We start from the raw sequence: 24,869 nt of genomic DNA, 5'->3' as shown, positions 1-24,869 counted from the left end.
ATATCCACCTTTCAATCAGAAGTGCTTGAAAAACCATTATCCACAAATATAAATACACTGTAAATACATATACACACACTGTACTCCCACATGTCTTCCAGGTCTAACACGTCCATGCCGAACTTCAGACAGAACTTTCAGAATCATAGACTTTAAAAGCTTCCATATAAAGACTACACACACGTGGTTGTGTGGACTACTTACAGTAAGTTTTGATCCAAAAGCAAAATAAGATGATGTCTCTGAAGTTATTTCCTCAGGCTGGCCAGGATGGTGCTGCTTTTTCAAAGTCTCTCAGTAAAAGTTTCCGATACTTCAAGCCTTTAATCCATGGCCCTGAGTCCTCCAGCTCTGAAAACAACAATGAAGGAAACCTTGCACAGGACAGCTGATGATCAGCTGTTGTATTAAAATATCTTTGTTCTGATGGAACAAAAGGCACGGTGTGATCAGACAGAACGAAAATTGGGAATTAGAGAACAGCATCAACCTCTGCTATGATGATGGTCTGACTTCTCTGGTGATACTGCTATGAAGAAAGGCTGCCAAGTGAAGCAGGGTACGCACTGAAAAACACTAGACATGATTTAATGAGAAAGTTTATTTTATTGGTTTACAAATCACACCTACCTCTTCATTAAAACATCTCTTTATCAGCTCTTCTACTTCAACACTTCCTTCTTGCTCATCATACTTCAGCAGAAAAAAGTGCAGTTATAACACTACGTACCTGCTTCCCTGAGAAGCCCTGATTTTCAAGAACATTTATGTAAGGCTTTTCAGTGCTCCAACAAAGCAAAGATTCAGTGTGAATTTTAGTGGTTTTACATTAAATTGTCTGAGGGAGAAAAAGACAAAGTCATTACTGACATAAAATTGTACACCAGTGTTTTGCTAATATACTTGACCAAAAAATTCACCTTCATGCAGTACTTCTTTGCAGGTTCTTCAGTACTAATCTATCTATAGGGGCAGTGTGACAGAGAAGCGCAGCACCGTCTAAAGGCACAGAAGACACACAGTTTATTGCTGTGGTTTAACCCCAAAGGCAGCTCAAAAAGGTAAAGGCACAAGAACTGGTGGGTTCTCACTGTGTGTGCAAGGAAAGCAAAACAATGATTTACTTTGCTACATTCCATTGGTAGGCAGACAGTGCAGCGACTGCCAGGAAAGCAGGGCAAATTCTAGGGCCAACACCATACAATATGGAATATTCCTTTGGCCAGTTTGGGTCAGCTGTTCTGCTTCTGTCCTCTCCCAGCTTCCTGCACAGCCTGGTGGGGCAGCACGAGAAGCTGGAATGTTCTTGGCTCCATGTAAGCACTGCTCAGCAGCAACTACAATCACAGTCTTATTGACACTATTGTACCAAAGCCCAACACACACCATAATATAAGCTTCTATGAAGAAAATCAACTCTACCCCAGCCAAAACCATGACATTCATACATGTTTATTACCAACAGAATAACAGTATGGAAAATACTTCAGCCATACAAGTTACCATTGGATTGGTTGAGAGAATTTGCTCACTCCTGAATATGTACCTCCAATTCATTTGTACATAACAGATGTCTAGTACTTCAAGTGATTCAACTGCAACAAATCAGGCTTGAATATATGGCAGTGTAAGCAAGACAGCTGATAATTTAGATAATTTTGTACCCTGCCGTGCTGAGTAAATTTGTTTTATAAGGGATGATCGCATTTAAATACAGGCACTGCAAAATATGACAGCTCCTTACAAGTGAAAACCACTTGTCCTTAGTTTTAAAGCTTGCTATTCTGCTGGAACTGCGACACCAAGGAAAGAACCTGCTCTGAGGCTTTAATGGCTTTTGTCCCCAGATAGGCAGCACTGTTAGTGGCTGTATCCTCTAAGAAGTACCGGTAGTTCACCATCATGCCACACGCAGCAGCAATGCCCCGAGGGCTCGTGTCTGCCATCCAGTTTATCCGCCACAACACGGAGCCATTCTGAAGGTGAAAGTTTGCTACTGGGTTCAGTGCGTAGCCGCGGTGTTTCTCCCCGTACAAATACCAGGCACACAGTCTCATCAGCGGCAAATGGAGAGCCTGGACTAATTTTTCTGATCGCACCCATTCGTTGTTGTTTAAGAGCTTTTTTAGTGTGTCGGTGGTACAGTCTCCTGTGACCTGAGATAGTTCTTGGCGTTCTGATTCTGTAAAAAGTTCATTCTTTTCCAGTTCTTTTGTCTGTGAGGAGAGGAGACCAACGAGCCATTTTGTGAACCCGGGGATAGGCGAGAGAGTAGAAAAAGTTTTTATCTGAGGAAGTTCTTTCTGCAGATAAAAGGAAAGCAAAAAAACCTTATGAGTTCTGTCATGACTGAGAATGAGAAGTTTGAGTGAAGATGAAGGGTTCTGAAAATGAACACAGAATCACAGAACCACCAAGGTTGGAAAAGACCTCCAAAGACCATCCGGTCCAGCCATCCACCCATCACCAATATTTCCCTCTTAATCACATCCCTCAGTACCACATCTAAATGTTTCTTGAACACCTTCAGGATCAGTGACTGGGAAATCCCCCTGACAGTGACAGCTTAGCATCTGAAGGGCACATGGAGCACTACAAAAACTACAACAGCAGCTGAATCACAGCCCACGAACACACAACCTTTTAAAAAATACTTATATAGTACTTACCAGCCCTATGTGCTGAAATAAATGCAATCATGTGCCATTAAAAAATTATTTAGAGAAATAAGATTTAAAAATATAAATCAATCAACATATGTTTTCAAAGCCTTTTAAGTAATTTATTTTTTTATGTGTAACTAATGAAGGAGAGTTAACAATTTCAGCCTACAGGAAAATTAGTAGAGCTATGACTTCCCATTTTTGGGGGAAAGAAGTAGCTCCTGAAGTTCTAAAGGAGGTGTTCTGTACTTCTCATGCTATTCAGAAACTATAAACTACACGGGTAACGCAGCAAGATAAGAAATATATACAGACAGTAAAAAAAAAATAAACACACAGTTAATATTTGAACACAGCAAAGCCTCTGCTCTACTCCTATCAATCCATGAGTCAGAACGATCCATTTCATAATCTTCTAAAGCAAAACATACAGAGTGAAAACTGTACATTAGTTTTGGGGCACATCAACACAAAGAATAAAGAAGGTTGTTTAAACTTACTCTCACTTGGAACGAACAAAACTGACATCAAAAGTTAGCCCTACTGAAGGAGTAGGGAGGACAAGGAACAGAATTAAGACAGTGCTGCAATGAAGCAATCCCTGTGTTTTAATTACTGTTCATAAAGGAAACTGTGCTAAGAATAGACATTTATCAGCATTACAGAAGCATCTGAATGTCAACAGCAAATTGTCTTTAAATGACTACAAAACACATTTTCTTCTACTTTAAGCACTTCCCAGACAACCATTAAAAAGTCATCATCACTGAGATGCAATCTCACACAGGCAAATGTTAATGGAATGTGTGCTGCTAGGGCATTCAGACTGCACCTGCACTGCTGCATCCTCAGGTACTGCTGAGCTCCACACCACGCTGCTGTCTACGTCCTGTTTCGTGAGGATACAGAAGCCAGGGAAAGCAGACCTGTGGCACATCCCCATTACAAATCGGAACGTACAACACAATGTTACTAAAAGCCTCAATAACTGAACTAATACCCTGATGGTTATTTATCATATTTTAGCTTTTTCCTACTCACACAGTGCTTCCCAAATAGCTCACTGCTCTTCTGCAGGTTTCTGGTACCACGATACACCCAGACCTGTTCAGTTAAAGTCCATTACATAGTAGGCAGATATGCAAGTCACAGTTCTTTTGGGACCAGGCAGAAGCAAGAGAGGTAGACAGAAGATACAAAGAAGCATCCCTTTTCATCTCTTTGGAGGACTGAATAGAGAAAACTAGTAAATTATTTAATAAAAACACCCATTTCAGTATCATTTTGAACAAAATGACCATTTCTGTAACCAAGAAAGCCAATGAGTTCCTGGCCAGGTCATAGTCTCAATTATTCTAGTTACTGTGGTCCGACAGTGCAATACCATTGATGCATCGATCTCCTGTAACATTTTCAAGTCTCCCACTCAAGGACATAATAATATTTTATTTTTGAGAGTCGCTCTGAAGCATAAGAGTGTGTAGAGAATACAGCCTTTGTAAAACAGAACAGTTTATTAGGGCTGTGCTCTTACTGCAGATGGTAGCCACGGAGGGTATGGATATAGGAAATAATTTTTGATCTAAAAAAATATTCCTTCAGCATTTTCTCCTGCATTTTCTGAAAAAGATTCTTCTCTGCTTTTGAGAAAAGGAGCAGTGATCACACTGATCTTAAAATAAATTGGGGGGCAGGAAAAGGGCAAAAGAGAAAACAGAACAAAGCAACTCCATAGCCATTAAAAAACCTTCCCTTGCTAGCCCCAAACTAAATATTTCCCCAAGGATATCAAGACTCTTTCATCCACAAATCAGTTCATAATGACTTTAAAGAAATTCGAATATAGAATCAAATGAATCTTCTTTTAATCTCCTTTTATCCATCTCCATGCAGCGTATCTCAATTAAGGAGTATGCCTAATCACATCCAAGATCCACTCTATAGCAGCAGGATCTTAATTAGTATGGTAAAGGAGAGTTATGTTCAGGTGCTCCCTTATCGGCTGCACTTCCCTTGGTTTAACACTTGCTCCCACCCCCAGGACAAGACTGCTAGCACAAAAACACTGCTCCAGAGGAATCACAGAAAGATGCATTTTTAAGTGCTATTGGAAAAATACATCAAGATATTTGTCCCTGGAGAAGGGAGCTGATAGCATTCAGTTTTGTCAAGATGCTAATCAGCAGCATTACTTGTTACCTGCATTTATTCACGCACAGCTGAAAGCTGACCACTGGTGGGTGGCTCTTCTGTGCCTGGCCCACAGCTTAGCTGCTGAGACACTGCTGGCAAGTAACAAGACCTTCTGCACGTCAGCACTTACTGCAGCTGGACAGATTTCTGCCCAGAAGGGAGGGTTACACATCCCTTCTGAAGATTCAGTGACCCAGTGCCCACCTGCCTGTCCATGCAGTAATGATGGATGACAACTCAGCAACTGTCTTCACCTGCAAAGGAATCTGAAGGCATAGAAACAAAAAAGCCAAAACCCATGAAGCTTCTTTTTATCAGCATCTTTAAGCAGGAGCAAGGTTGCCCCACAATAAGTACTGGATTTCAAAATGGAGCTTTTTCCTTTTCAGCGTTTCCATTCTTCGCTGGGATTTGAAGTTCATCTTTACTGCACAGCACTAAGAACACAAAAGATGGGGATAAAGTAGCAGAAGTGTTCAAATTAATGAATTACCAATGGGATATCTGAGATGTGCTGCCAGAGGGAGTACAGATGTCACTCTTGCGAAGCAGGGGGGTAGGAAAAGGAAAATGAGGAAAAGGAAAAACAAAACAGTTGTTAGAGGCTATTTTCCTCTACGTAGGAATTCAGGGAATACAGGATGTCTTTCTTTTCAACCCAAAGATGGGATTATATTCCTTAAAAGGTTTACCTTTTTTTTTTTCTTGATGATACTACCTCATCCTATCAAAGCATCTTTGGGAACACATTGCTTAGGTCTCTTTCATGAATTCTTTACAGATGTTTAGGGTTAAAACCTGACAGGAGAAGATGGGAAGGTACTGTTGAAATTCAAGAAGCAGAAATTGTTCATTCAGGTGCAAGGAAAAGCTGATTGGTCCAAGAGAAAAAGGTGCTGACCAGAAAGTGAAGTCTAGAAGTCTTCTGCACTGAATCTGCTGAAAAAGTGCACTATTTGACATTGCAGTTTTCCTGCTGAAGACGGCTAACAGCTTCTCACACAGAAGCTGAGCCACTCTCAGTCTCCTATAAGGTGGCAGTGCTGTTCTCATCTCACAGAACTCAGAGTTGGGGGGTAACAACACACCATCCACAGTGACTAGAGAACAAACAATTCCTTCCCATTCCTGTGTATTAATAGTAACCATTGCAAAGTTGCTAATTAAGTACAGTCATTTTGCTTTCTTGTGATGTTGGCTGTTCTTTGTTTATCACTCACTTCCAGAAGTGACTTGCTCACCAAGTGCAACCCAAAATATTCATCACAAATTTAGTAATTTCTATTATATTAATAAAAACCAAATGAGAAATAATGTGTTGGTTTTTTTTAAACACTTCCTAGGATAGATAAGACATAGGAAAGTGACCCCGTTTTGAAGCTGAGTACAGACTGCTACATATCTGATAATTGCTTGAGTTTAGGAGCTTATCTGAAGCAGCCACTTCTTGTAGAAAAATAAATAGATGCAATGAAATGTGCACATTTATGATGTTGCTAAATTGATGTGCTAGCTTCTAAGGCTATTGGTGGAGATCCGTCAACGTTTATTTTCTTGTCAGAAGCCCACATGCCATTAAGAAGCAGCTGCTCATTTTGTTTTGGGGTAGATTTTTGGGCTTGGTTGTCTTTTACTTGTGTTGTTTCTCATATTATGTATATCTCTGTCTTGCTCTCTGAAAGCTGAAGTCCAAGGTCACATTTTTCATCAATGAAAATAAAGCCTATTTTGAAAATTATGATCTCCCCAGGTCACCTAGATCAAATTAAGGTAGCAATTATCAACAGCCCAACCAGAAAGCTAAAACCTGTCACCAATTGTTAAGTGCTCTATCAAGTCACACAGTAGCTATCAGTTTTCTCCCCCAAATGCCACAGGCTGTAAAATTGTGAGCAGTTTTCTCAAAGGCTTCACCAGTTATCTGTGTCTGTCATCTGCAGCCTGAATTGCTATGATGTGCCTTCAGCTGAGCTACAGACCACTTAGAGAGGCTATAAACACATTCAGAATTAAATGTCTGTCTAATGAGAAATCTCTCTCTCTATACATTCACCAGCACCTATCAGCTTGCTAGAAAGGCATCTGCCTGCTTGTTTTCCAGCACCCACTTTTTTCTCAGCTAGCTTTTGGAATTGTTTCAGAATCCAGTCATTACCTGGACCAAGCTTAAATTTAAGTTGTTCACTTCCTGCTTTATACATATTAATATGACCCTGAATGCACAGGTAGCCTGTTCTCAGATCTGTAAGGGGAGAACTGTGACCACAGTAGTATCACTGGACTAAACAACTCAGCCTGCTGCTAGCCCCAAAGTAATCCAAAAAGGACAAACTTAGGCAACAACAGAAGCTGGTTTACAAAACTCCTCCAAGCTATTTGTGTAGCAAACTTCTATCAACAATTACCCTTGTGCATCACTCAAGCTACCTCCCCAAGGTCCTACTCTGTCCTGTTCTATCCATCCCCTTTAAACAGTTGTATTACAATTCCTGTGGCAAATACCAAATCATAACTAGGCAGAGATTAAGAATTCAAACTGCCAGCTCTGAGCATATAAAGAGATGAAACCAAGGACCCATTTCTGTGACTGAACTTCACACGTTCTTCATCTGCCTAAATCAGTGCAGTAGCCATTAACTTCTATGGAGAGACTCAAACTATACTTAACACTGAGGGCTGTAACCTTCATCAGAGCCTCAATTGCTGCAGTTTTCCTACAACACGCGCACAAGAATTATTTTCATTAGGGAACCTATAGCTGATGTTCCTTGAAGGTGAGAAGTGCTAGCCTACATGTGTAGCATGTAATGTGACCAGTTCAGAAGAATTAGCAAGATTTCTAAACATTAACTTCTATCTAAATTCCCCATTAATGAGACTTGCTTTTCAAAAAGCTGGTCATAACTGGAATTACAGGCATACCACTGTAGGGTAGATACTGCCCAGTTCCATATTTCAGTACAGTTTTTAAAAGTCTTCCCAAACAAATGCTTCAACTGGGTGGAGGGGAGGGGTGGTTATTAGCATACTGCTTGCTTAGTGCGTGTCTTTTTCTGATCTAGTGATACACATTCATGACAGGCCCAATTTGGAGCTTTCCTTATGAAGAATGACAGCTGAAAATTCAGTTTTGAGGTTACAATGGCAGTACAAGTTGAAGTGTCAGAGCAGGTAAAGCTAAGGCAAAGTCAGATAAACAAGTTTCACTGGAGGATTAAAAAAGAGTTCTGTTTGTAGTGCCTTGGGAAAACATGAATCAAACACCATTCTGCAGGCCAAAAGGGTGTTAACAGAAGTTAACTCAAATGGCAAGTTATAAAAGTGCATTAAGCACTAACATTCAAATGTGTATAATGAACAAGAGAATCCTCAACTCCTTCAAATGCTCTCCCATGCATTTTATAATCAGTTTAATTTAAGCCAGTCCTGGAACACTCAACCATTTAGCAATGCCTTAGATAGGGGGTTGTTTACTGCAAAATAATGCAAAGGTTATAGGAAGAAAAAAAAAAAAAGGTATTCCTATTGGAAACCTCAGCTCTGTTTTTTTACAAAGGCAGCTGGCAGCTTAATGAGATGAAGTTTCTGATACCATCAAGATCCTTTTGCTGAGACTACACTGTTTTCAGCTGCTGTCACCAAGTCAGCTCAGCACTACTGTTACACTGTTTGTCCCCTTCCAAGTGACTATAATGCCACTCCAAAGAATGGAGCCCATCTGAATGTATACAACCTTGCAAAAACTTTTACTTACACCTGACCAGAGAGAAAGAGTGCATATTTGTGCAGTTTCAGGCACTGATGAGGACTTTCAGAACGCTGGGAGAATGGTTCAAAGAGGCTGCGAAGAGCAGTACTGAAGAAAGCAAGAAGTGGGAAGAAGAGAAAAAGATTCTAGCACCAAAGAAATGAAAAATAAACCCCACATTATGGAACTACATTCATCATGGAGAAACAGCCCTGGATTATCTTTCATTTCTCAAACTCATCACAGACCTACAATGGCACCCCAACAAAGTGTATTATCTGAAGAAAAAAAAAGAATGGTGCAGAGAGAAAACATGGAGGTTGTTATAGTTTTAAAACAGCCTTAACGCGGCTGTTTGATAAAATGACTATTTCCAACAGATTGGGGCATTAAGCCCGTTTTTACCTCACAACTTACAGCACTGAAATAATCATGCCTTCGTGTGCTTACAAGTGGCGCTTAAAGTGGTTTTGGATTAAATTTCATCTTTTCACTCCAGCCCTCACAAAAATGATATGACTTGCTATCTACCTAGGAGAAAGGCTTTATTTTGCTGTCCGAGCTTTACAAGATTGTCATTAAAGTATGATCAAATGAAAAGATCTCTGGAAAAAGAAATACATTATAGCTTCAGATTTCTGTATATTCTGTCTTCATATCTATTCAGCAGAGAAACAGATTTGCAGTGGGTGTGAGCTGAAACTGCCTGTCTCCCCACCTCAATAAAGCAAACCAAAGCCAGGCTTCGATTTTGAATCAGAAATGTGCTGAAGAGTAAATAAATAATCTTTTCTTGTACTGTGTTCCCATCAGTTCTATGATTAAAACAGCCACAGGAACTGGGTGGGCTTTGGATTATGTATGACTGGCAAGACCACAGATCTGTTCAATTAAAAAAATAGAAATAAAAATCAATTATCTCAATTTCCCAGTAGCAAAGATGACTGTGTGAAGCTGTTCAAAAGTGACTAATGAGAGCCATCCATTCAAATCACACTTAGCTGAACAAAACCTTGATACAGAATAACGCCTTGTTTTGTTTGTTGCTATTTAAAATAAATGTGGCTGAATAAGTTGATACTACACAAAGATGGACCTTACTGTCACAGGGCTTAAAATATTAACTCATCTTAGGTAGCAGATTTCTTAAACTTAAAAAAATAATTTCTCTGCATTTCCAGTCACACACGCACTGTACACACTGATAGAAACAACAACAACAACAACAAAGTTACTGATTTTGGTTTTCCAAATTCAGTGTCAAAACTCATCTTTTTTATTTTCTTCACTTAATACAAGGAATGATTTTCGCTTATTAAATCTGACTCAAGAGTAACAAGCAAAAGCCTGGAAATCCCAATCAAATAATGGGAGACAATGCCATGAAAGGGCTGGAGGCGCAAAGTGAATGTATACAACATGCATAAAATGTCAAAGTGTAAAAGCAGTGTAAATTGTTTGGTAACAAATAGAATAAAACAGATGGAATCATTATTTATTACAACGTCAATCTTATGATTTTCCTTCCATAAGTCAAATGATAAACAAGAAGGTAACAAAAAGTCCCTGAAATCTTTGTCTATTTTTTGAAATACATTTGAAATACAACTGCTAGGCTGACTGAAAATTCTATGGTAGATGATTAAAGAAAGCCCATGAAATCTGAAGGAAAATATTTCTACACACTCCCTTTTGAGCATTAGCTTCATTCTTACAGTACATCCCTGCTTTTTAAGTAGACTGATGGCTATTAAGTGCACTGGGTGAGAAAATCACGGCAGCGACGCCTTACTGTCTGGATGTGAAGTCTGCAAGGCAATTAACATTTTCAGATGTAAGACAAAATTAGGAAAGAGAAATTTAACTTTAAAAGGTCTGATCTAAAGGGAAAAATCTGACCTGTAAATAAAAGCTGGCTTTCACAGATTATTAAAAATCAGGTCAGACTGCACAATCAGATCATGTATTTAACTTCCTGAAATGCTGCACTCTGCTCCACTTCATAAATTCTCAGCTGCAGTCAGCTTAATCATTTCAGATTGACTGGAGGATGTATGTAAGAAGAGTATCTGGCCTTGTTCTGAAGAGACGAGGAGATTCAGAATTCCACCAACACATGACCAACTGTTACTTTTTGTATTCACATCTAGGATAAACTATATTCATGCAGTATGAAATAAAGTTCCATAGAAAAGGGATAAGAAATAAGAGCAAACAAGATGATAGCTGTTCCTGAATCACAAGACAATAGCCTGTCTCAGATGTTAAAGGCATCACAGCCAAACTGCTTTCTATTCATTATATATGTGATGAACACTGAAAGAAGATTGCATTTCATAATGCTGAAATGTAGAAACTTTGTTTTAATTATAAATAAGAAAGCAATTATTCTGTTGGGCACGTTGAATTTCTGAACTTGCCCCTATGTTATCTAAGTATGATATGTCTATTTTCTTTTGTAACTCACTCATAATTATTCAATGTTGTAAGCAATTTAGTGATGGACAAAGACATTGTCAATGAGGTTATTTTATGAGAGCAACTCAATTAGCTAGAAATAATTTCAGATTTGAAAGCAGATAACTGCATGAATTTATCCCAATTTCCCCTCAGTCAAGATCAGGCAGATGGCACAGCCTAATTACACCTGGACTAACTGCATGTTGGACAATTAATCTAAAAGCTGTTTTGAAAGCAAAAAGCAACAAAATTCAGCCAAAATAGCCATTAAAATAAAAAAAAACAACACAACAAAATCTTCAGGGCAGCCAGCTCTGATCCAGTACTTGACTGGTGACTCACTTTGTAGTAGCAGAAATTTGATGCATCCAATTTTGACTTATTTTTAACAATAGGACTGAAGTTGTAAATCACAGACAATTTCCCAAACATTATTACTAATCCACATGTTGGAACAGTTAATAAAAACATAAGCATTGATCATGACTTTGAAGTAGTAACTTTGTTAGTAATTTAAATATTAAAGACTCTTAAATGAAATAATGTACTTAACACAGAAATCTGACTTTCTCTTCCACAGCACTCTGTGTAAGTTAACTCCCATTCATTTCTCCTGTTGCTGGGAAGAAGGCTCTAGTAGAAATTAGTAGTCCTAAAAGTGTTAACAGTAACCCTACAGCATGCCATGATATTATATAAATTCCTAGAACTGATTTGCATAGATTAATTGATTTCTGGTACTTGCAAGTGCTAAAGACGTTTTCTTTCCTATACTGTAAGAAATGTCTGAGCAAAGAGATGCATGTATTTGTATGGCTCGGAAGGGAGTATTACTCCATTGACTCAACTGATGGACAGCAGTGAATCCTATAACACATTACATGTCAAAATAAAGCTAAATTATATCTATGTTCAACAAAGAGTACTGTTTGGATTCTCAAGCAACCCATGCATGTGGTTTGGCAGACCAAATAATTCACCAGCACACATCAACTGTGTGACAGTATCTACATCTGGCAGCCATTAACCAATAGCAGAAAATGTTCTTCCAACTCTTTCCAGATTTTCAAAGGGTGACCTGGTAAGAAGTTAAAAGCATAGCAGAAGACCCAGCAGCTCCCCACCTTGAAAATGAGACAAAATGGAAGCTAAAACAGCAGTGTAAAGGGAGCACATTGGCCAAGCAGTACCTTATGTGCACCCTGCACACCTACCTGCAGCTCCTTTACCACACGTTTGATAAGGTAAGTCCCAAGTTCCACCCCCTGCAGTCCTTGCTGAGTCAAACTGATTGAGTAGAAAATTGCTGTTGTAATTTTGTCTGTATCCTCTGTTTCTAAAGGTTCCACTTCTTTCACTATGGCCTGGGAAAATAAGAACACAACGCAGTATTAGTGGTAATTACTATTTTAATAACATGTGAAGGGGCCTTTCTTCCTAACTGTCAAGTGTGATAACATGTTTCTCACAGAGAATAATGAATAAAGCAGTGGGAAAACAACAAAAATCCAATCAAGGCAGAAAGGCTGTTTATTCATTAGGAAGCATGTGGGAAGTAATTGTAATGGGTTTAAAAATTTCAGAAACAAATTTCGTAACTGCTTGTAGGTTTTAATTTTGCTTACTGTATTTTCTTACTTATGTTTTATCTTAACTTATTGTTTTTGAATTTGAACAAAGCTTCCAAATTTTTCTTGATATAATACGGAGGATCCTCAGAAAATCCCTATATTTAAGAGGAAAGCCAACTCATCTTTTTTACAAATGAAACAAAACCAAATAATTGCAGACTGTCAGAAATTAGAGATTTTAAAAACTATATGTTGCAATTTAAACACTTTGCTGTAGACTGAATATATCAGTGACTGTACCTGGATGCTGCTGGAGATATCACTGGTTAATGCAACATGCAAGACTATCAACGGCTCTCCTGGGATTGCACAGTGAGAAAAAAAGTAGCATCTTCTATATGACCCCACTCGACGCTTCATATCAACCCAGTTTCTAACAGGATGCACGGCTTCAGAACTCAATGAAGAAAAAGAAACATTTGTTGTTTCATTTAAAGAATGCAGTCGCCAGTCCTACAAACTCAGTACTTTCGGCATTGAGATGAGTAACAAAACTCCCAGATTAAAAAAGGAGAATCGGGCTGCGATTCGAAAAAGTAAAATCCATCATCAAGTTGTGACAGAGCCAATTGTAAAGGCCTACTGCATAGCAGACCTGTGGTTTTCTTTGGGATATACTCATTATGAAATCTCACCTACACCTTCTGCTTACTGTAGGATACCCAACTCAGATGATTAAGCCACTGAATGAGTCTGCACACGCCTCTAAGGAACTAGTTTTCCCAAACTACATAGCAGAGATAACATGAACATCTTTGTAAAATATCTCAACATTTTCATAGGAAAGCGAGAAAAAGATTTCCAATCATAACATTATCTACTAAGCATCCTTAAAAGTTTAGGCTGATGTACACCTTAAAGCATTTCTGCTTTTCTTCTTCAGCCCATTCGGAAACATATTTGCCACCAATGCACACACACACACTAACAGTGTAACCTGATTTTAAAGCACTCAAATAATAGTCTAGAATATTTTGTGCACTGTTATTTCACAGGTCCGTGTTACGTACTGTGCAGACACAAGGATGTGACATCTTGTACTTTAGTAACTTTCACTAACCTAGCCAAATGCTTTGGTACATCATCATCAACAATACCTATGCTTAGCTGAATTCCTGCTAGCACTCCCACAGTCACATCTTCAAGCAAGCAATCAAAATATTCTTTCCCTATTACATCTGAAAGTCTGGAATGTTTGCCAAAACACCCAAAAAATTAAATATTACCAATTCTTTTTATTTTAAAGTTCAGCTTGTGTAAGATCTCTTTTCTTTGCCTCATTCACATTTAAGTCATGTACTTTCACAACCTTCTTTACAGATTCGTTTTTCAAGCTTTTCATATAACACAGCACCACACAATTTAATTTTTATTCAACAACCTTCAACTTCGTCACTATAATTTTGAGTATTTGACAGAAAGTCAAAAAATAAACGTTGTAGATTTAAAGGAATGCTTATTTAAAAACAAAAGACAAAAAAAAAACCACCGTGCACCCTGCACATAGAGTTTACACAATTTCTGCACGCCTCACCAGTTCCAACCAGGAAAGGAAGCCTCACTACCTGAGAAGTAAAACATGTTCTTGAATTTTGGCACTCCATCACATTTAAACACTTATTCTCCTCCAACACTGCTATAACTGCTGGGGCAGACTGAGGGGAGGAGGGGACGGTGGTGCTGGAGGTAGCAGTGGCAGCAGCACCTGTGGGAAGAAAGCGAGTGCAAGAAGGCAGTGCAATGAGAGTCTGGGTGTGCAGGAAAAGTACCAGCACCTCTAGTAATCTGCTGGGGATGGAGTAACTGAGAAGGATGCATGGAAACTCATTTGCTAGAATTGATAGCAGTTTATCCACGTAGCGTGTGAACAAATAGTGGGGCAACAATCCCTTTTCCTTAAAAACTGCAGTGTATTTTTAAAGTACACTCTTAACTGAGTTAAATGCAACTGCTCCTTCATTACACCGAGCCTGAGATTAAGGATTGGAAAAGTGCTTATCTTGAGAATAGTGCAGTCACAAACCTTTCATTGCCATTCCACCAATGAGAATTAGGAAGTTTCAACACTTACTCACTGATTTTCTGGAGTACTTCACAAGGTGATTGCCACGTGACCCGCTCCAAATTTAGGAATCCTGTTGAAAACCACTCTGAGAGCATGTTCTTTAGAACACCACTCATTTCCTGCAAACAGGGGAAAAAAAAAAAAAAAAAGGAAAAGTAAGCCAGGGAAGAACACAAAAATGTGAAAAAAATCATTAAGAACTACAACACTGGGAAGTTCAAGGAAAACAATGCACGTGTTCAAGATTAAAGGCCTAGCAGCTCAGCTTTCAGGACTAAAACAATGAAAACGTTTACAGAGAATGAATTTACTGTCAGTACTAAGCTACAGATAGGGAAACTGATGTTAATGCAAAACAGCATAGGGAAAAGGAGACAATAAGTAGAAGCATTTGAGAAGTCTTGACAGTGAAGCAGCAGTTGCATAGATGCTCAGGTACATTGATTTAAATAGCAAGAAACAAATCATGGGAAGCAATGAAAATAAGGATTTGAAATTCAATCTAATTTTCTACCTCTGAATCCTCTCTGAGTATTCAAGACATTCGTGCCTCGAAGATTACTGTAGTAGATTCAATAGCAGTGGAGTGGCACATACCCACTCGGGATAATGAAATGGGAAATGCACACCTTGGAACACGATGCAGTACCACCATCAGCTTCACAGAACTCTCTTTTAACTTTTGTATAAAGGAACGTTTTTCAGCAAGAGAAACAAAAGCAGCAGCATAAGATGACAAAGCTCAAAAATGGCAGTAGACTTGGAACAGTATGATACTGAAATTAAAGTCAACTGTAATGGCAAATACTTTCAGAAGCATTCATCATCATAATGAATTTCATATTCCACACTAATTTCCTGCTGCCTATTTTATTAAAGATTTTCCTAACTGAAATTCTTTATTTGAGTTTGCAAAGTCTTCTTTAACTCAGCACAGCATGAACATTCCTTAAAGAGATTCTGAAGTTATTTTTCTTTCTTATATTTGTTTTGCATATAGGACACAGCATGATGCTAGCACCAACTTAACAACAGCCTGAAAAGAACTGTAGGCTTACCTGAAACTAGCTTCATAACCACTCATTTAAAACCAAAAGCTGCTCACTTTCTATTCAGACCTGTATCAAATAGCCACTGTTGTAGATTAAAAACATATAGACACAAAATTATGCTACAGTGCACTTTAGCTTGCTACAGCTAGCTAAAACAAATGGACAAAAAGTAGAAAGCTACCTAGAAATTAACGCTTCCTACTTAAAACATTTTACCAAAGCTTAGCTGTAGTCTCACTACTTTCCTATGAAAGCAAAACTACTACCAAAATTGAAAGAGAGAAAGTAACATCAGCTGTTGTTAACCAAAGCTGGTTTCAGCATTTCAGTGAGGTGCTATAAGAACTAACATTTTCAAACCCAGACTGCCTGCAGCCAATTGAGATTAGATATTTCAGTTTACCCCAAGTCCTCCCGCTAGAATTAAATGTACTCTTCCCACAAAAACTCCTAAAGCAAAGTTGGTGCCATTGACCACAGTTGTGGATTTTGCAAGGTAAATTCATAGCAAATCCTGGCTCTATTCCACACAGAAAAGGTCAATTTTTCCTTACAGAAGAGCTTTGGTTTTTCTTTGTCATCCCATTTCATTTTAGATTTACTAATTTCTTTTAGTGAGTTACAGAGGCTTCAGTTTGACAAATATTTTTGTCTATGCAGGTGAACCACCTGGAAGAAAACTACCTTTCATCTGCACAGAACAATTCTGTTGCGCACAGAAATTTAATGCTACCTTTCTATGATATTTTTCAGTAACATCCTCAAAAATATTAGAAAAGAAGAGCTTGCTTACTGAAGCATAAATTGATGCGTACTGCAAATACTGAAAATGTCAATTGTGTTGTTCCAAACACAGGGAATATCCATTAACTCTTCCATAAGGTCACATCTCCAAATCTGTGTAAATTATTTCTTTATTGGTCTTTCTCAGCAGAGCTGCCTTTATGTTATAGAATACACTTGCTAGATGAGCTGAAAGTCTTTCAAACTGTTTTTCCACCTGCACTTGTATCACAAGGCTGTACATGCTAGTAAAAAGTGAATACAAAACTGAAATAACGTACAGAAAATTTACCTTCACATTCATTTGTAAGGTAAGCAAACTGGAAGACAATGGAAGCTGTGTAATGCAAGTCACCAGCATACAGATAAAACATATGTGGCTGTTGGCAGCACAGCCCTCTGAAGAGCTAAGAGAACTGAGGACCACGTTAAAGAAAACCCATTCTGTAACAGACACATCTAACCTATACCAGCAAAACTGGACAATTCTTCCAGGCCACCAAATTTAAGAGAAAACAGCAGGTAAAGCAGGCAGCAGAGCCCCAAACAGCCTGAGTAGCAGCAGCTACAAGAAGTGCTCCTTCAGGAAGGTACACAGGAACTGAGCAGGGAACAGAGCAGGTACCAGCCCACACCTCCACAAGGACTCTGCATCAGCAAGAGTTCTAATGGGAGAAGCTGAATTCTCTTCTGTTTGGACATTTTTTCACATGATGGTGTGAGTGCCCTCAACAAGTGTACTCTGACTCTTGTTCCTTCTGGATTCCTCATGAATCCTTGTTTCTGTCCAGCTCTGAAGTTTATCAAAAATAGCCATATATCATTTTGGTCAACCATCCTTCATTGTAGCGATGGCCTCCACAAATATCTCAAAATTGTTTTGTTTTCTTTTCTAAGGGCACAACACAGGCTGGTAAATTAAGCCAGAGTTGTCAGAGTTAGGGTCACACTAACAGAACCCTACAGCTCTCGTCACCCATTTGCTTTTTGGAAAGCCAATGCCATTTCAAGCTGCAGTCTAGCAGCTAGCAGGGAAAATGCTGATGCTGACCCTGCTGTCATTGAGTCCCCCACAGATGTGGGAGAAAGGCAGCTGTGCTACACAGAAACTTTCACAAGTCAAAAACATGGAATCAGCTGCATTTTGCCTCCTGAAGCAGCTACAAGTTTAGTAAGCATGCTCTATAGGATGGGATATCATGATGTTTAACTGGCCTGGAAGCTACTTTCCAAAATGCAGAACAGTATTACAGAGCTACTTCAGGTCCAAGACACAGTGGTATAAAAGCCATGGAACTCTTAACAGAGAAGAAACTGAAGCTAATGGTGCCTTTGGTAATGACTTCAGTAGACAGGTATATTATTTATGGGGAACTGTCACTCAACACACATCATCTGTTGGTTGTAAATAATAATGCCTCGTAAAGTAACAGAATGGCACACAGCTGGAACTGTGCATGTTAACACAGTTTCTTCGTGGAGAAAAACAAAAGTTGCAGGTGCTGTAAAACTGATTCAAGTCATGCGAGCAAAACACTGAGCTGTGCTGAATGCCATGATGTTCACTAAACCTCTGAAAGGTTTGATTCCAGTAATAACATTCTTAAGTCAGGTTCTCTTATTTCATATATTTAGTGGTAAATTAATTCATGTTTTCATTTCAGAGGCCTTTCCAAACATAACGTTTTAGACAAAGTTCTTTAAAACAAGAATAAAAAGAAATCACCTTTATTAATGAGCAGCCAAATCTTAGATATGAGCAACTAGACATACAGTAGTGTGAAAAATTACCAGCTGTACTTTGGCTTCTACTGGCTGTGTATGATGAACTGTGATTTTGCTCAAAGACAGAAAAACAGAGGCTTTCTGATCTTTCTGAACATCAGGTCTGTGTTGGGCAACAGATGGGAAAACCCTTATGAAAAGCCTGATTTTCTTGTATCAACAGAACCTGCCTCTGATAAGGAAATTACTTCAATGAGGAAACAACTTCACCACCTCTACACATCATTTACCATAACATATTGAAGGAACACCAGCTATTAATGCTTTATAAAACAATACCTAACAGTCCAAGCTGTTCCTGTGCTGATCCATTTTGGGAAATACAGGTATTTTATATTTACATCACACAGTGGTGGGTAATCCTTGTTTTAAAAGGACTTTCAAACTGCAAAGTAAAATCTAAGGGCTCTCTAAGAACCCAAAAGCCAGTAGGCAGCATTTTAAAATCTCCTCCATCAAGACCATCTATTTCATTTTATTTCCACATTTTTTCAGTGCAGACACAAACAGCAATTATAAAATTCTTTTAGTAGTTCTGCTTTTATGTATGGTAGAACTTAAATCCATAGTAACTAAAGGCAGCTACAGAAGCCTTTAGACAGGTAAACACCAAACACTTCTTTCTTCCCTAGGAAAACTTTCAACTTCCAGTTGTTTCTCTAGATAAGGGCTTCTTAGATCTTTAAGGGAAACTGTTTCAATATTTGGAGTGCCAAGAGGGCAACTGTTTCATGCAAGTGAACTGATATCCTAATCCACTGGGAGCCCTTGTCAACGAGGCAGCAGTTATTTCATGGAAACAGCCAACTTCAGCTCCTCGTGCAGGTTGCTGCAAGAGGAAAGAACACTCAATTACAGAGCTTCTTTCATTTCCAGCAGACCAATACAAGAGCAACAAGTCTGCAGATGTGCCTCAACTACTGCTTAATTGTAGAACCAGGTTTGCTTATAAATCAATTTGACAAAAATTCTTCCTTTCTCATTACTTTTTTTGCCAGCAACTTGAACTTTCAACTTTCTTTTGCCTAAATCATATGGAAAGATAAATATCTGAAATGCAGCAGGTCAGTTATTTGTTACCTGGAATAATATTATGAATTCCTCACTAGCAGCTGTATTTCAAATGCTGGAACTGGGGAAACAAGCAAAACATGACAACTCACAGGAAGGAGGAGCTGAGGTTGGAAAAGAAGTAATGCAGCTGAGAGGGTTCTGCACTGTAAGGAGGAGAGCTGAACTCAAAAAAAAAAAAAAAAAAAAAAAAAAAAAAAAAAACAGTATTTCAGCAAATTTCACTCTGCGTTCTACAAGGGAGCTCATACAGAAAGCCAAGGCAAACCAGGGCTGCCTCAAGCTTCCATGGCTACGTGCTATTTACTGCCAGCTCTCGTTTTAGAACACATTACATTTGAACAACAGAACTGATGAACAACTGTAAAGAAGACCACAAGATACACAGAACTGAGCACAGCCACACCATGAAACCCAACGTTTCAAAAAACATTTTCAGAAGATGTAACCGAATATTTATGACAGCCTTTTTATTGAAGCTTTCGTTCCACAGATGACATTACCCTACTTTCAAATGGGTTACGTTTGATGTCATACTGTATTATTTGATGTGCGTGTTTTACAGAATTCCATTGCGCTGATTTTGCAGATTCGGTCTGTTGTTACTTGAAATGATTCAGCTAGAGGCAGAGCGTTACCAACTGTCACTACACTGGCCATATGTAAGGACCATGTTTAATATACTAATATGCGGGAATACACGAAAAACCGTCCAGAGCATCAGCTGTGGAGCAAGACAAACAGCACGAGAACTAAGGACACCTCTAGAAAAAGAAAGAATTTCTCAGGGCTCTGACTGGATAAGCATCTGTGTGAATGGTTGAACAGTGTTCTGTAGAATGCTCTGTTGACATGTATAATTAGAGTAGTGCTTAACAATAAAGCAGACTAATAGCTTTTAACCACATTGGTGTGCTATTGTGTCTCCTGTCCTGGGAGTCCAGAGACTTCCCCACACTAATATATATATATTACATAAATATATAATATAGTTTTTCTAGCAAATTTAGGAACTCAGCACTGACATTAAGTCATCCCATTTTTATCAAACGTAACTTGGATCTGAACAGTGAAGGGTTTTAGAATCACAGAATGACTTGGGTTGGAAAGGACCTCAAAGTTCACCATCTCCTGCTGCAGACAGGGTTGTCTAGTACTAAATTAGGCACCTGGTCAGGTCGCCTATAGCCCTATCCAACCTGGCTTTGAGTTGCCTAACTCACCGTCCTTCTCTCAAACAGAATCTTTGCACTATGCCCTGACAGCCCTGCCCCTACACGTCATTCTGCGAGCTCCTGACAGCAATGACAGCCACATCTTCAGCTCCCTACGTCACTCCACATCAGGGCCATCTCATCAGGGCACGCGGCCCGGCCGCACACCCTCCCCCCCGTGCCCTGACCGTCTCCTGGACCCCCGCCCTCACCTTGACGTGAGGCCCATCCACCTCCTTGCTCGCCAGCCCCTCCACCAGGTCTCCCCTCAGCTCCACCAGGAAACGCAGCCCTCCCTCCAGGCGGCCCAGGTGCTGGAACAGCCCCCGGTACCGCGGGTTCAGGTAGTAACGCAGCCGGTCCTCGGCCTGCAGCAGGGCTCCCAGCTCCCTCTGCTGTTCCCGGGCCTGCAGCACTTTGGCGCTGAACTCCGCCACCCGCCCGTGATCCACGCCGAAGTCGCGGGCCAGACGAGCGAGGAGCTCAGCGCGGGGCGGCCCGGCAAGGCCGCGGTAATACCGCATGAACTCCGCGCCGCGCAGCTCGGCCGGGGGCGGCGCCTTCTCCTTGGTCTCGTAGGGCGGCAGCGGCGGCACGGAGCGGCTCAGCAGCTCCTCCATGCCTACGTCGGAGGCGGCGCGGAGCAGCCCCCGCGGCACCGCCTGGGACTGGCGCAGGAGGAGCCGCGAGTGCGGAACCAGACGACTCATCCCGCGCTCCGCCGCCCACCGCGGCCTCTGCCTGGGCCAGGCCGCGGCACCGCCCCCGGAGCGGCAGCGGGCGCGCTGATTGGCTGGCATCGCGGACCCGCCAATCAGAAGCGAGAAGGGGAAGTGCGGGAGAGTGTGGAGCGGCGTGAGCGGCGCTGCGCCGCCATCATGAGTGTGGCGGACGCGAAAGCGTGTCGTTCGACTGTTCCTTCACCGTCCTTCCTTGCACAAAGCTTTTATCTTTCTCAGTGCACGTTCCTTCAAGTATCTGCTGTGCGACTCAGTGATTCCTGGACCTTTCTCACCTGTCACTACCATTCCCTGCTCGCTGCTGCCCAGCAGCTAGCTGTACTGGAGCTCCCAGTAAAGCTTCATGGTGAGCCCGTGGCCCTGACAGAGAGACTTTGGTTGGCATCGTGGATTATGCTGTTTTAAGGCTGGTGGCATCCAAAACAGTTTCTGCCTATAGCCTGTAGGAGGTTTACCCTATTTGGGCTCCTGGATGCCTGCCTGCTGCCAGCTGGACTGACTGGGCAGTGTGGGTAAAGAGGTTATTTCCCAGTCCCACCAAGTTCAGTCTGAAATAAGTCCAGGAAATTGCACAGATTTGATGGCGTAATCTGATGATGTGTTCCTGCAAGCAGCGTGCCCTTTGGAGCCTGTCAAAAGCCTCTGGTGATGGGTCTGAAGTCCTGTGCATGCTGCAGGACTATTGGTGAACAAAGTTGAACACGTGCTCTCTGGTATCTATAGATCCAGACTTACAAAGATGATTTTTTTGTCTTTTTGACACCCCACGTACTCTCTGCTTACTATTATTACATGCCCATGACACCAAGCAAAGTACACAGGTCAGAGTGATAGCAGTGAGATTAACATCGAGCAGCAGTTGTCTCCACTTTGGGAATCACAAGGAATTATTGATTCTCTGCAGCTGAAGTAAGAATTAAGAACAGATCCAGGCCCTCTTCACCACCGAATAGAGCAGTGAGGAAACAGCACTACTGCTGGTTTGTTATCTAATTAAAAATTTCCAGAACAATGTTAGAGCTCCCAGCAACAACAACAAAAAAAGCAATGTCAGCAGTGTAGCACTGGGGAACTGTGGGTCATAAGATAAGCTTAGAAAGCCTGAAGGGAGAGAAACATGACTCAGAAACATTAAAATATATGAAAAAATAGTTAAAAAAAAAATTAAATTCCAGGGGCAATGAATTACATTTCAGAAGTTCCCTTAACAACTTTGTAACTTCATTTTCAGCAAAAGTAGAAACTCTCAAAAGTTGGCTGGTTTGTCCTGCTCCACCTCTGAAGCCTGTCAAAGCCTGCTTCTGTGCAAGGTTCACATACTAACATGGATGATAAGTCTTCACCAGATAACATGATGACATTTGAACATTCAGTGTTTATAAACAGCAGTGCTGCAGTTTCAAGTGGCTGTTAGTTAAACAAGACTGTTTTCTGTCTGAAAAATCAAAATAAAGCTTTATTCTGCAATGCTCCATAATGATGTGAACAAGTTTGTTTTTTTTGTCATGTTGGATAGTTAGAAATAGAACTTTTTCTTCTTTATCCTTAACAGTTTTCTTTAAGGTGATATATTTGGTACATCACATTAAGGTACATGTTCATGTAATCAACCACTTTACAAGCTTTGATGCAGATTTAGTCAATGAAAGCCTAAAATCTATGTCAGAAGCCTACTTGAGCCTAGATGGTCTATCTGGCTGTTCTGGTAAATGCACATCAGCTCTGAAAATGGCGTTACAAAATGGTTGCTTCTGACTCAGCCAGAAAACCTAAAGCTTTGTGAACATAGTAAGACTTTTCTCTTAAGTGTCTTGGGACGCTTGGGTAACTATGAATAAATGAAATTAAATCAAAGCATTAAGGAGCTTACAGAAATGTGAGGAAGCCTTACGCACCTGTTCAGTTTCTGCATGATTCAGTGATTGCTGGAAACTTCAAGAAGCTCAAGAACAAAATGCTGGGAGGGGATGGAAGCTGAAGGCTTATCACCTTCCAGGAAACAGGCAGCATTTCTCAGATCACAGAAATCCTTTTTATTCTTTCCATTTTGACAGTCCTCTCAGATTGGCTTTGGTTATTATTCTTAAAATAACATCGTTGTCTTGCATAAGCCACAGGCCACAAAAACTAGTTACCTATGTTGTTCATCTGCAAGAAAAAAAGCATTGTGATGTAAGTTATAAGGCTTTCAGAAGTGAGAAATTCCTTTTAAAATCTTTTACCGCTTCTTTCTGTTCCCTAGGGGAAAAAAAAATCAGCTGCTTCAGCTGCTGCTTCGTAACTGAAAATGACTCTGTGTTGTGGACCTGAGGGCATGAAGAGACCTTAATGGTTCTGACCAGCTTCACCCAGCGCCTTCTCTCACACCCTCCCATGGGCCTGGGAGCCCCGTTTTGACTTAGCCTGGCTTTCAGTCCTCTTCTGAGCTATGCTTTGGGAGTGTGGGTCTCCATTTCCACCAGAGCTCTGCCCCTGGGCCTTCCTAATCTGCAACTGCAGTCCTGCTTCCACCATGGACCTGCTATTAGTGTTCTGAGCCTGACTCTGGCTGCTGTCGTGGTGCCTGATTCTGACTCTCTGGTTTTACCTTGCTCCGTGGATTTACATGATGATCCAAACTGTCGACTGAACCTGGCTGCTAACAAAGCCTGCCTTGCTTGATGGTGGTGAGGCTCTTCCTGTTCTCAGCTCCATGCCATGTACAGCATGGCCAACCCTTGCTGCTCCGAGATCTTGCCTTCCTTCAGATAACAAAGACTTTGCTAAACTTGGGATGCTTGGAGATGAATTTACAATATTCTTATAAAGAGAAGATTTTTTCTTTTTGACTTTGTTGAAAATTGAATACTACTATCGGAAAGCTGGAGATTGAAAGAGACTAATTATGCTTCAGTAATTGTAACTTTTGTCTCCAAGCAAAAAGAGAAGCATATAAAAGATGGTAAGTCAATCTGATCTTTTTTTTTTTTCTTTCTTTCTTTTTAATCAGTTCAAATGTTAAGTAAAAATAAGGAAGATAGCCTGGATTCTCTGCTCAGTAATTCCTCTGTAATTAAGATATGTGTGTGTAAGCATACGTAGGATAGAAAGAATGAAGGAACTCCCGTTAACTTCAAAGGAAGGAAAATGGAAACAAAGCCTGTGTTTGTAGCTGTTCATCATAGGGAGATTTACAGAAAAACAGAAGCCCACACTTCTGCCATAAGACTATTGTGACATTTACTCTTGTATGTAATAACCATGCATATGCACAAGATTTTTTTGTTCTTAGCATAGCTCTCGAATTAATATTTTTAAATATCTGCTAGATCGTATTAAAAGCATCTAACTAGTTGTTTTATTGAAAAAAATAGCTATTTTCAGTTTGATGTTAAGGAAGAAGCTAACAGATGATGATAAAAGGCCTCTTTCCCTGTTTTTCCTTCAAGGTTGGTGAATTAGCAGTGCTTACAGTGTCATAACGC

At 40.2% G+C, this 24,869-nt stretch overlaps 1 protein-coding gene across 1 annotated transcript; it reads right to left on the bottom strand.

Annotated features, from left to right (window-relative positions):
* Window positions 1–583: 583 nt before the first annotated feature.
* Window positions 584–21,401, bottom strand: MLYCD (malonyl-CoA decarboxylase). The gene is made up of 5 exons (XM_042876975.1): window positions 20,878–21,401; window positions 14,767–14,879; window positions 12,936–13,092; window positions 12,279–12,428; window positions 584–2,303 (listed from the first exon to the last, which is right to left on the bottom strand). Exons 1-5 carry the CDS (start codon window positions 21,373–21,375, stop codon window positions 1,770–1,772), a joined length of 1,452 nt encoding a protein of 483 aa, XP_042732909.1. The 5' UTR covers window positions 21,376–21,401; the 3' UTR covers window positions 584–1,769.
* Window positions 21,402–24,869: the final 3,468 nt, after the last annotated feature.

This window comes from Lagopus leucura, unplaced genomic scaffold (assembly GCF_019238085.1).
Source record: "Lagopus leucura isolate 7727_CA_CO unplaced genomic scaffold, USGS_WTPT01 Super-Scaffold_100017, whole genome shotgun sequence".
In the NCBI taxonomy this organism is placed as follows: domain Eukaryota; kingdom Metazoa; phylum Chordata; class Aves; order Galliformes; family Phasianidae; genus Lagopus; species Lagopus leucura.
Note: the sequence above shows the minus strand (reverse complement) of the source record. Positions and strands in the feature narration are given on the sequence as shown.

Bases quoted from the DNA above. Each gene is read 5' to 3' on its own strand.
- MLYCD (XM_042876975.1), bottom strand. From the start codon at position 21,375: ATGAGTCGTCTGGTTCCGCACTCGCGGCTCCTCCTGCGCCAGTCCCAG. The intron at 14,880-20,877 runs GTGAGGGCGGGG...CCCTGTTTGCAG, and splicing joins TGGATGGGCCTCACGTCAAG to GAAATGAGTGGTGTTCTAAA. The intron at 12,429-12,935 runs GTACAGTCACTG...TTATTTTCCCAG, and splicing joins ATATCTCCAGCAGCATCCAG to GCCATAGTGAAAGAAGTGGA.